The sequence below is a fragment of the Anolis sagrei genome, chromosome 13 (assembly GCF_037176765.1).
Source record: "Anolis sagrei isolate rAnoSag1 chromosome 13, rAnoSag1.mat, whole genome shotgun sequence".
Lineage (NCBI taxonomy): Eukaryota > Metazoa > Chordata > Lepidosauria > Squamata > Dactyloidae > Anolis > Anolis sagrei.
In genome coordinates this window covers 18,608,662-18,621,161 of record NC_090033.1, presented here as the reverse complement: position 1 = coordinate 18,621,161, position 12,500 = coordinate 18,608,662, and the positions used below count along the sequence as shown (strand labels likewise).

Here is a 12,500-nt window from a genome sequence, read left to right as displayed (position 1 = left end):
TCCATCAGTCCCTTCCTTCCTTCCTTCCTTTTTCTTCCATCCATTTCTCCCTCCCCTTTAATCACTCCTTCCTTCCTTCTTCCATCCATTTTCCTTCCTTCTCCTTCCTCTTCTATCCTTCCTTCCATCCCTTTCCTTCCTTCCATCCATCAGTCCCTTCCTTCCTTCCTTCTTTCCTTCCTTCCTTCCTTTTTCTTCCATCCATTTTTCCCTCCCCTTTAATCACTCCTTCCTTCCTTCCTTCTTCCATCCATTTTCCTTCATTCTCCTTCCTTTCATCATTCCTTCCACCCCTTTCCTTCCTTCCATCAGTCCCTTCCTTCCTTCTTTCCTTCCTTTTCCTTCCATCCATTTCTCCCTCCCCTTTAATCATTCCTTCCTTCCTTCTTCTATCCATTTTCTTCCTTCTCCTTCCTCTTCCATCCTTCCTTCCATTCCTTTCCTTCCTTCCTTCCTTTTTCTTCCATCCATTTCTCCCTCCCCTTTCATCATTCCTTCCTTCCTTCTTCCATCCATTTTCCTTCCTTCTCCTTCCTCTTCCATCCTTCCTTCCATTCCTTTCCTTCCTTCCTTCCTTCTTTCCTTCCTTCCTTTTTCTTCCATCCATTTCTCCCTCCCCTTTCATCATTCCTTCCTTCCTTCTGCCATCCATTTTCCTTCCTTCTCCTTCCTCTTCTATCCTTCCTTCCATCCCTTTCCTTCCTCCCTTCCTTCCATCAATCCCTTCCCTCCTTTCCTTCCTCCCCCCTCCATCTATTTTCTTCCTTCCTTCCTCCCTTCCCTTTCATCTTGTCCTCCTTCCTTTCTCTTCCCCTCCACTCAGGCCTGTGTTTTCACTTCCGTCTCTTTCTCTTTCGGGCTGTGAAGGGCCTCCCACTCATCCCATTTGGGGCAGAGACCCTTCCATGATTCTGCGGTGGACGATGGGCTGTGTAGTCCTCCGCACGCAACCAGGCGGGGGCATTTCGGGGCCAGGAGGCCTCCGCTGGAGCGTGAAAGGCGCATCGTGGCGCATGCATGCGAGGCTCGGTGGGAAGCCAGGCGTGGCGGTGGTGGTGGTGGTGCGGCGGCGGCTGTTCTTGGCCCGAGGCGGCCGCCTCGCCTCCCCCTCGCAACCCGCCTGGCAGGTGCCGCAAAGGAAACAACAAGCCAAGCCAAGGAGAAAAGCAGCCATCGAGCTTGGGAGGGGTTCCCAGAGGGCATCTAGCCCAACCCCACAATAGGAACACACTACAGCAGCCTCTGCTATTCAGAACCAAGAGCCAAACACTTACGCATCTCATCTCAATTAAATATAATTTTATAATATAAAAGAAAGATATATAATCAATCTTTTATATATGATCTATTATATATCTTTCTATTATATTATAAAATTATATTTAATTTAGATGAGATGCTTAAGTGTATTTAATTTTCTATTTTTATATTATATTATTTTTATATGTCTTTATTATATATCTTTATATATCTTTTATATATTATCCATTATATATCTTTCTATTATATTATAAAATTATATTTAATTTAGATGAGATGCGTAAGTGTATTTAGTTTTATATTTTTGTATTATATTATTTTTATATTATATGTCTTTATTATATATCTTTATATATCTATTATATATCTTTTATATATGATCTATTATATATCTTTCTATTATATTATAAAATTATATTTAATTGAGATGAGATGCTTAAGTGTATTTAGTTTTATATTTTTATATTATATTATCTTTATATTATATATAACTTTTTATTATATTATAACTATATCTTTATATTATATGTCTTTATTATATATCTATATATCTATTATATATCTATATTATCTATTATCTATCTTTTATATAATAGATAATATATAAAAGATAGATAATAGATAATATAATATATATAATATAAAGACATATTTATATTTATATATATTTATTTTATATATTATATATATATAAATATATATTTTATATATATTTGTATTTATATTTATTATAAATATATCTTTATATCATGTCTATTATATATCTTTATATATCTATTATATATCTTTATATTATCGATTATCTATCTTTTATATAGTAGATAATATATAAAAGATAGATAATTATGTTATCTATTATAAGATATATAATAAAGACATATAATATAAAGATATATATAATATAAAGATAATATAATATAAAAATATTATATATTATCTATCTTTGATATATTATCTATTATATATCTTTATATTATCGATTATCTATCTTTTATATAGTAGATAATATATAAAAGATAGATAATAGATAACATATATATAATAAAGACATATAATATAAAGATATATATAATATAAAGATAATATAATATAAAAATATAAAATTAAATACATATTATTATATATTTACTTATTATTATAGCCACACATTATATTTACTTATTATTTTTATTTTTATTATTGGTTGTATACTTTCTCTCATGCAGAAATCAGCACATTATTATTATTATATTTTCATATTACATATTATTATATTTATATTTATACTGTATACTTTCTCTCATGCAGAAATCAGCACATTATTATTATTATTACATTTCCATATTATATCTACATGTTATTATTATATATTTACATATCATTATATACACATTATTATTATATTTCCATATTATTATTATTATTATTAGTCATACTATGCTTTCTCTCACGCAGGAATCTACATATTATTGTTATTATTATTACTATTATTATTGTTATTATTATTATATTTACATATTATTGTATCTTATTGTATATTATTATATTATATTATTGTATATTATTATTATATTATTATATTAATAATATTATATTATTATATATATATTATAATATTATATTATTATATTAATATATTATTATAATATATTATTGTATATTATTATTATATATTATATATTATATTTACCTTTTACCTACATATTACTATTATTATATGAGAGGAAGCACAATACGACTAATAGTAATATTTATGGTACGTAAATACAATAATACCATGTGGTTAAAATAATATGTAAATATATAATAGTAATATGCAGATACAATAATATGTAAATATAATAATATGTAATAATATGAAAATATAATAATAACAACAACATGCAGATTTCTGTGTGAGAGGAAGTATACGTCCAATAATAATAATAATAATATGTAAATATATAATAATAATAATATGTAGACACAATAATATGTAAATATAATAATATGTAATAATATGAAAATATAATAATAACAATAACATGCAGATTTCTGTGTGAGAGGAAGTATACGTCCAATAATAATGATAATAATATGTAAATATATAATAATAATAATATGTAGACACAATAATATGTAAATATAATAATATGTAATAATATGAAAATATAATAACAACAATAACATGCAGATTTCTGTGTGAGAGGAAGTATACGTCCAATAATAATGATAATAATATGGAAATATATAATAATAATAATATGTAGACACAATAATATGTAAATATAATAATATGTAATAATATGAAAATATAATAATAACAATAACATGCAGATTTCTGTGTGAGAGGAAGTATACGTCCAATAATAATAATAATAATATGTAAATATATAATAATAATAATATGTAGACACAATAATATGTAAATATAATAATATGTAATAATATGAAAATATAATAATAACAATAACATGCAGATTTCTGTGTGAGAGGAAGTATACGTCCAATAATAATGATAATAATATGGAAATATATAATAATAATAATATGTAGACACAATAATATGTAAATATAATAATATGTAATAATATGAAAATATAATAATAACAATAACATGCAGATTTCTGTGTGAGAGGAAGTATACGTCCAATAATAATAATAATAATATGTAAATATATAATAATAATAATATGTAGACACAATAATATGTAAATATAATAATATGTAATAATATGAAAATATAATAATAACAATAACATGCAGATTTCTGTGTGAGAGGAAGTATACGTCCAATAATAATGATAATAATATGTAAATATATAATAATAATAATATGTAGACACAATAATATGTAAATATAATAATATGTAATAATATGAAAATATAATAACAACAATAACATGCAGATTTCTGTGTGAGAGGAAGTATACGTCCAATAATAATGATAATAATATGTAAATATATAATAATAATAATATGTAGACACAATAATATGTAAATATAATAATATGTAATAATATGAAAATATAATAATAACAATAACATGCAGATTTCTGTGTGAGAGGAAGTATACGTCCAATAATAATGATAATAATATGTAAATATATAATAATAATAATATGTAGACACAATAATATGTAAATATAATAATATGTAATAATATGAAAATATAATAATAACAATAACATGCAGATTTCTGTGTGAGAGGAAGTATACGTCCAATAATAATAATAATAATATGTAAATATATAATAATAATAATATGTAGACACAATAATATGTAAATATAATAATATGTAATAATATGAAAATATAATAATAACAATAACATGCAGATTTCTGTGTGAGAGGAAGTATACGTCCAATAATAATGATAATAATATGTAAATATATAATAATAATAATATGTAGACACAATAATATGTAAATATAATAATATGTAATAATATGAAAATATAATAACAACAATAACATGCAGATTTCTGTGTGAGAGGAAGTATACGTCCAATAATAATGATAATAATATGTAAATATATAATAATAATAATATGTAGACACAATAATATGTAAATATAATAATATGTAATAATATGAAAATATAATAATAACAATAACATGCAGATTTCTGTGTGAGAGGAAGTATACGTCCAATAATAATGATAATAATATGTAAATATATAATAATAATAATATGTAGACACAATAATATGTAAATATAATAATATGTAATAATATGAAAATATAATAACAACAATAACATGCAGATTTCTGTGTGAGAGGAAGTATACGTCCAATAATAATGATAATAATATGTAAATATATAATAATAATAATATGTAGACACAATAATATGTAAATATAATAATATGTAATAATATGAAAATATAATAACAACAATAACATGCAGATTTCTGTGTGAGAGGAAGTATACGTCCAATAATAATGATAATAATATGTAAATATATAATAATAATAATATGTAGACACAATAATATGTAAATATAATAATATGTAATAATATGAAAATATAATAATAACAATAACATGCAGATTTCTGTGTGAGAGGAAGTATACGTCCAATAATAATAATAATAATATGTAAATATATAATAATAATAATATGTAGACACAATAATATGTAAATATAATAATATGTAATAATATGAAAATATAATAATAACAATAACATGCAGATTTCTGTGTGAGAGGAAGTATACGTCCAATAATAATGATAATAATATGTAAATATATAATAATAATAATATGTAGACACAATAATATGTAAATATAATAATATGTAATAATATGAAAATATAATAACAACAATAACATGCAGATTTCTGTGTGAGAGGAAGTATACGTCCAATAATAATGATAATAATATGTAAATATATAATAATAATAATATGTAGACACAATAATATGTAAATATAATAATATGTAATAATATGAAAATATAATAATAACAATAACATGCAGATTTCTGTGTGAGAGGAAGTATACGTCCAATAATAATAATAATAATATGTAAATATATAATAATAATAATATGTAGACACAATAATATGTAAATATAATAATATGTAATAATATGAAAATATAATAACAATAACATGCAGATTTCTGTGTGAGAGGAAGTATACGTCCAATAATAATAATAATAATATGTAAATATATAATAATAATAATATGTAGACACAATAATATGTAAATATAATAATATGTAATAATATGAAAATATAATAATAACAATAACATGCAGATTTCTGTGTGAGAGGAAGTATACGTCCAATAATAATGATAATAATATGTAAATATATAATAATAATAATATGTAGACACAATAATATGTAAATATAATAATATGTAATAATATGAAAATATAATAACAACAATAACATGCAGATTTCTGTGTGAGAGGAAGTATACGTCCAATAATAATGATAATAATATGTAAATATATAATAATAATAATATGTAGACACAATAATATGTAAATATAATAATATGTAATAATATGAAAATATAATAATAACAATAACATGCAGATTTCTGTGTGAGAGGAAGTATACGTCCAATAATAATGATAATAATATGTAAATATATAATAATAATAATATGTAGACACAATAATATGTAAATATAATAATATGTAATAATATGAAAATATAATAATAACAATAACATGCAGATTTCTGTGTGAGAGGAAGTATACGTCCAATAATAATAATAATAATATGTAAATATATAATAATAATAATATGTAGACACAATAATATGTAAATATAATAATATGTAATAATATGAAAATATAATAATAACAATAACATGCAGATTTCTGTGTGAGAGGAAGTATACGTCCAATAATAATGATAATAATATGTAAATATATAATAATAATAATATGTAGACACAATAATATGTAAATATAATAATATGTAATAATATGAAAATATAATAACAACAATAACATGCAGATTTCTGTGTGAGAGGAAGTATACGTCCAATAATAATGATAATAATATGTAAATATATAATAATAATAATATGTAGACACAATAATATGTAAATATAATAATATGTAATAATATGAAAATATAATAACAATAACATGCAGATTTCTGTGTGAGAGGAAGTATACGTCCAATAATAATAATAATAATATGTAAATATATAATAATAATAATATGTAGACACAATAATATGTAAATATAATAATATGTAATAATATGAAAATATAATAACAATAACATGCAGATTTCTGTGTGAGAGGAAGTATACGTCCAATAATAATGATAATAATATGTAAATATATAATAATAATAATATGTAGACACAATAATATGTAAATATAATAATATGTAATAATATGAAAATATAATAATAACAATAACATGCAGATTTCTGTGTGAGAGGAAGTATACGTCCAATAATAATGATAATAATATGTAAATATATAATAATAATAATATGTAGACACAATAATATGTAAATATAATAATATGTAATAATATGAAAATATAATAATAACAATAACATGCAGATTTCTGTGTGAGAGGAAGTATACGTCCAATAATAATAATAATAATATGTAAATATATAATAATAATAATATGTAGACACAATAATATGTAAATATAATATGTAATAATATGAAAATATAATAATAACAATAACATGCAGATTTCTGTGTGAGAGGAAGTATACGTCCAATAATAATGATAATAATATGTAAATATATAATAATAATAATATGTAGACACAATAATATGTAAATATAATAATATGTAATAATATGAAAATATAATAATAACAATAACATGCAGATTTCTGTGTGAGAGGAAGTATACGTCCAATAATAATGATAATAATATGTAAATATATAATAATAATAATATGTAGACACAATAATATGTAAATATAATAATATGTAATAATATGAAAATATAATAATAACAATAACATGCAGATTTCTGTGTGAGAGGAAGTATACGTCCAATAATAATAATAATAATATGTAAATATATAATAATAATAATATGTAGACACAATAATATGTAAATATAATATGTAATAATATGAAAATATAATAATAACAATAACATGCAGATTTCTGTGTGAGAGGAAGTATACGTCCAATAATAATGATAATAATATGTAAATATATAATAATAATAATATGTAGACACAATAATATGTAAATATAATAATATGTAATAATATGAAAATATAATAACAACAATAACATGCAGATTTCTGTGTGAGAGGAAGTATACGTCCAATAATAATGATAATAATATGTAAATATATAATAATAATAATATGTAGACACAATAATATGTAAATATAATAATATGTAATAATATGAAAATATAATAATAACAATAACATGCAGATTTCTGTGTGAGAGGAAGTATACGTCCAATAATAATGATAATAATATGTAAATATATAATAATAATAATATGTAGACACAATAATATGTAAATATAATAATATGTAATAATATGAAAATATAATAACAACAATAACATGCAGATTTCTGTGTGAGAGGAAGTATACGTCCAATAATAATGATAATAATATGTAAATATATAATAATAATAATATGTAGACACAATAATATGTAAATATAATAATATGTAATAATATGAAAATATAATAATAACAATAACATGCAGATTTCTGTGTGAGAGGAAGTATACGTCCAATAATAATGATAATAATATGTAAATATATAATAATAATAATATGTAGACACAATAATATGTAAATATAATAATATGTAATAATATGAAAATATAATAATAACAATAACATGCAGATTTCTGTGTGAGAGGAAGTATACGTCCAATAATAATAATAATAATATGTAAATATATAATAATAATAATATGTAGACACAATAATATGTAAATATAATAATATGTAATAATATGAAAATATAATAATAACAATAACATGCAGATTTCTGTGTGAGAGGAAGTATACGTCCAATAATAATGATAATAATATGTAAATATATAATAATAATAATATGTAGACACAATAATATGTAAATATAATAATATGTAATAATATGAAAATATAATAACAACAATAACATGCAGATTTCTGTGTGAGAGGAAGTATACGTCCAATAATAATGATAATAATATGTAAATATATAATAATAATAATATGTAGACACAATAATATGTAAATATAATAATATGTAATAATATGAAAATATAATAATAACAATAACATGCAGATTTCTGTGTGAGAGGAAGTATACGTCCAATAATAATAATAATAATATGTAAATATATAATAATAATAATATGTAGACACAATAATATGTAAATATAATAATATGTAATAATATGAAAATATAATAACAATAACATGCAGATTTCTGTGTGAGAGGAAGTATACGTCCAATAATAATGATAATAATATGTAAATATATAATAATAATAATATGTAGACACAATAATATGTAAATATAATAATATGTAATAATATGAAAATATAATAATAACAATAACATGCAGATTTCTGTGTGAGAGGAAGTATACGTCCAATAATAATAATAATAATATGTAAATATATAATAATAATAATATGTAGACACAATAATATGTAAATATAATAATATGTAATAATATGAAAATATAATAATAACAATAACATGCAGATTTCTGTGTGAGAGGAAGTATACGTCCAATAATAATGATAATAATATGTAAATATATAATAATAATAATATGTAGACACAATAATATGTAAATATAATAATATGTAATAATATGAAAATATAATAATAACAATAACATGCAGATTTCTGTGTGAGAGGAAGTATACGTCCAATAATAATAATAATAATATGTAAATATATAATAATAATAATATGTAGACACAATAATATGTAAATATAATAATATGTAATAATATGAAAATATAATAATAACAATAACATGCAGATTTCTGTGTGAGAGGAAGTATACGTCCAATAATAATGATAATAATATGGAAATATATAATAATAATAATATGTAGACACAATAATATGTAAATATAATAATATGTAATAATATGAAAATATAATAACAACAATAACATGCAGATTTCTGTGTGAGAGGAAGTATACGTCCAATAATAATAATAATAATAATAATATGTAAATATAATAATAATAATATGTAGATACAATAATATGTAAATAAATGTGTAATAATATGAAAATATAATAATAACAACAATAACATGCAGATTTCTGTGTGAGAGGAAGTATACGTCCAATAATAACAATAATAATATGGAAATATATAATAATAATATGTGGATATAATAATATGTAAATATAATATGTAATAATATGAAAATATAATAATAACAACAATAACATACAGATTTCTGTGTGAGAGGAAGTATACGTCCAATAATAATAATAATAATATGTAAATATATAATAATAATATGTAGATATAATAATATGTAAATGTAATAATATGTAATAATATGTAAATATAATAATAACAACAATAACATGCAGATTTCTGTGTGAGAGAAAGTATATGACCAATAATAATAATAATAATAATATGTAAATATATAATAATAATAATATGTAGACACAATAATATGTAAATATAATAATATGTAATAATATGAAAATATAATAACAACAATAACATGCAGATTTCTGTGTGAGAGGAAGTATACGACCAATAATAATAATAATAATATGTAAATATAATATGTGAATATAATAATATGTAAATATATAATAATAATAATAATATGTAGACACAATAATATGGAAATATAATATGTAATAATATGAAAATATAATAATAATAATATTTCTTGTTATTTCTACGTGAGAGAAAGTATACGACCAGTAATAATAATAATAATATGTAAATATAATATGTGGATATAATAATATGTAAATATATAATAATATGTAGACACAATAATATGTAAATATAATAATATGTAATAATATGAAAATATAATAACAACAATAACATGCAGATTTCTGTGTGAGAGGAAGTATATGACCAATAATAATAATAATATGTAAATATATAATAATATGTAGATACAATATGTAAATATAATAATGTGTAAAAATATGTAAATATAATAATAATAATAATAATAATAATATGTAGATTCCTGCGTGAGAGTAAGCATGCTATGACTAATAATAATAATAATATGTAAATATAATAATAATAATAATATGTGGATATAATAATATGTAAATATATAATAATAACATGTAGATTTATGGAAATGTAATAATTTATAATATATTGTATACTACAGAATGTATTATATGTTATATTATAAATATATTTATATTCCAGATTTCCTATTATTCAATCCATCTGGATTTAAAGGGAAAGGCAAGAGAGCCATCCCCTTAAGACGGCACTTTCCACTTCCTGCATTACATAAAGGCCGAGGCGGCCGCCTCGTGGAAGCGCTCGGGAAGAAAGGCAGGGCTCGTTGGGGCGGAAGGGATTAATTGAGGAGCGCTCCGCCGCCACTGCCGTCTCCCTCGGCGAAAGGAGGCTAAAAATAGGCCCGAAAACAGGCAAGGAACGTCGGAAGATCCTCGGCTCATCCGGGTCTCTTGCACAGATAGATAGATAGAGGGATGGAGAGATATTCCTTCCTGAATTCTTCCTATTCTTCTTCTTATTATTATTATTGTTATTATTGTGTTCACAGGCTTGCTCAAAGGGAAGAAACACTGGCTAGCAAACCAGGGAAGCAACAGAATGAATGGATGGATGGATGGAAGGAAGGAAGGATGGAATTGCAGCCATTTAGGCTGCAATTCTCTCTCTCTCTCTCTTTCTTCTGTTCTGTACCTATCAATCATCTCTCTCAAATGTCTGTTCATTCATCTATCCAACCATTCTTCTATCTATCTATCTATCTATCTATCCATCTATTCATCCATCTATCCATCCTCCTATCCATCCTCTATCTATCTATCTATCTATCTATCTATCTATATCTATCTATCCACCCGTTCGTCCATCCATCCATCCATCCATCTCTCCATCCCTCTATCTATCTATCTATCTATCTATCTATCTATCCACCCACCATCCATCTATCTATCCATCTCTATCTCACATCTATATCTATTTCAACAGTATATCTCTTTATTTGTCTGTATATCTATCTATCCATCCCTCCATCTATCTATCCATCCACCCACCCATCCATCTATCCCTCCCTCTCTCTATCCATCCATTCAATCAACTCTACCATCTCTCTATCCATCCATCATCTCTTCTATCCATCCATCATCTCTACCGTCTATCACCTCTTCTATCATCCATCCATCAACTCTACCATCTATCTTTCTATCCATCCATCTCTTCTATCCATCCATCCATCAACTCTACCATCTATCACCTCTTCTATCATCCATCCATCCTCTACCATCTATCTGTCTGTCTATCTATCTATCTATCTATCTATCTATCCATCCATCCATCCATCCATCCATCCATCCATCCATCATCTCTACCATCTATCTATCCATCCATCATCTCTTCTATCTATCTTTCCATCCAGCTATCCATCCATCATCTACCTATCCTTTCATCCAGGTATCCATCCATCATCTCTTCTATCCATCCATCCATCCATCACCTCTACCATCTATCTGTCTATCCATCCATCATCTCTTCTATCCATCCATCCATCCATACATCCATCATCTCTACCATCTATTACATCTTCTATCCATCCAGCCAGCCATCTAT

The 12,500-nt window shown here is 23.5% G+C and overlaps 2 protein-coding genes across 6 annotated transcripts in view; one reads left to right on the top strand and one right to left on the bottom strand.

Moving 5' to 3' along the window:
- The window catches only part of ACOT7 (acyl-CoA thioesterase 7), a 65,101-nt gene that overhangs the window by 5,875 nt on the left and 46,726 nt on the right, over positions 1-12,500 (bottom strand). The window lies entirely within an intron of this gene.
- Positions 924-12,500, top strand: part of LOC137097794 (dynein heavy chain-like) — a 12,874-nt gene continuing 1,297 nt past the window's right edge. Inside the window, exons 1-2 of the mRNA XM_067472924.1 lie at positions 924-1,123; positions 11,883-12,500. The exon at positions 11,883-12,500 is cut by the window's right edge and continues 710 nt beyond it. Of these exons, the coding sequence (XP_067329025.1) occupies positions 924-1,123; positions 11,883-12,500 (818 nt within the window). The remainder of the gene's footprint in view (positions 1,124-11,882) is intronic.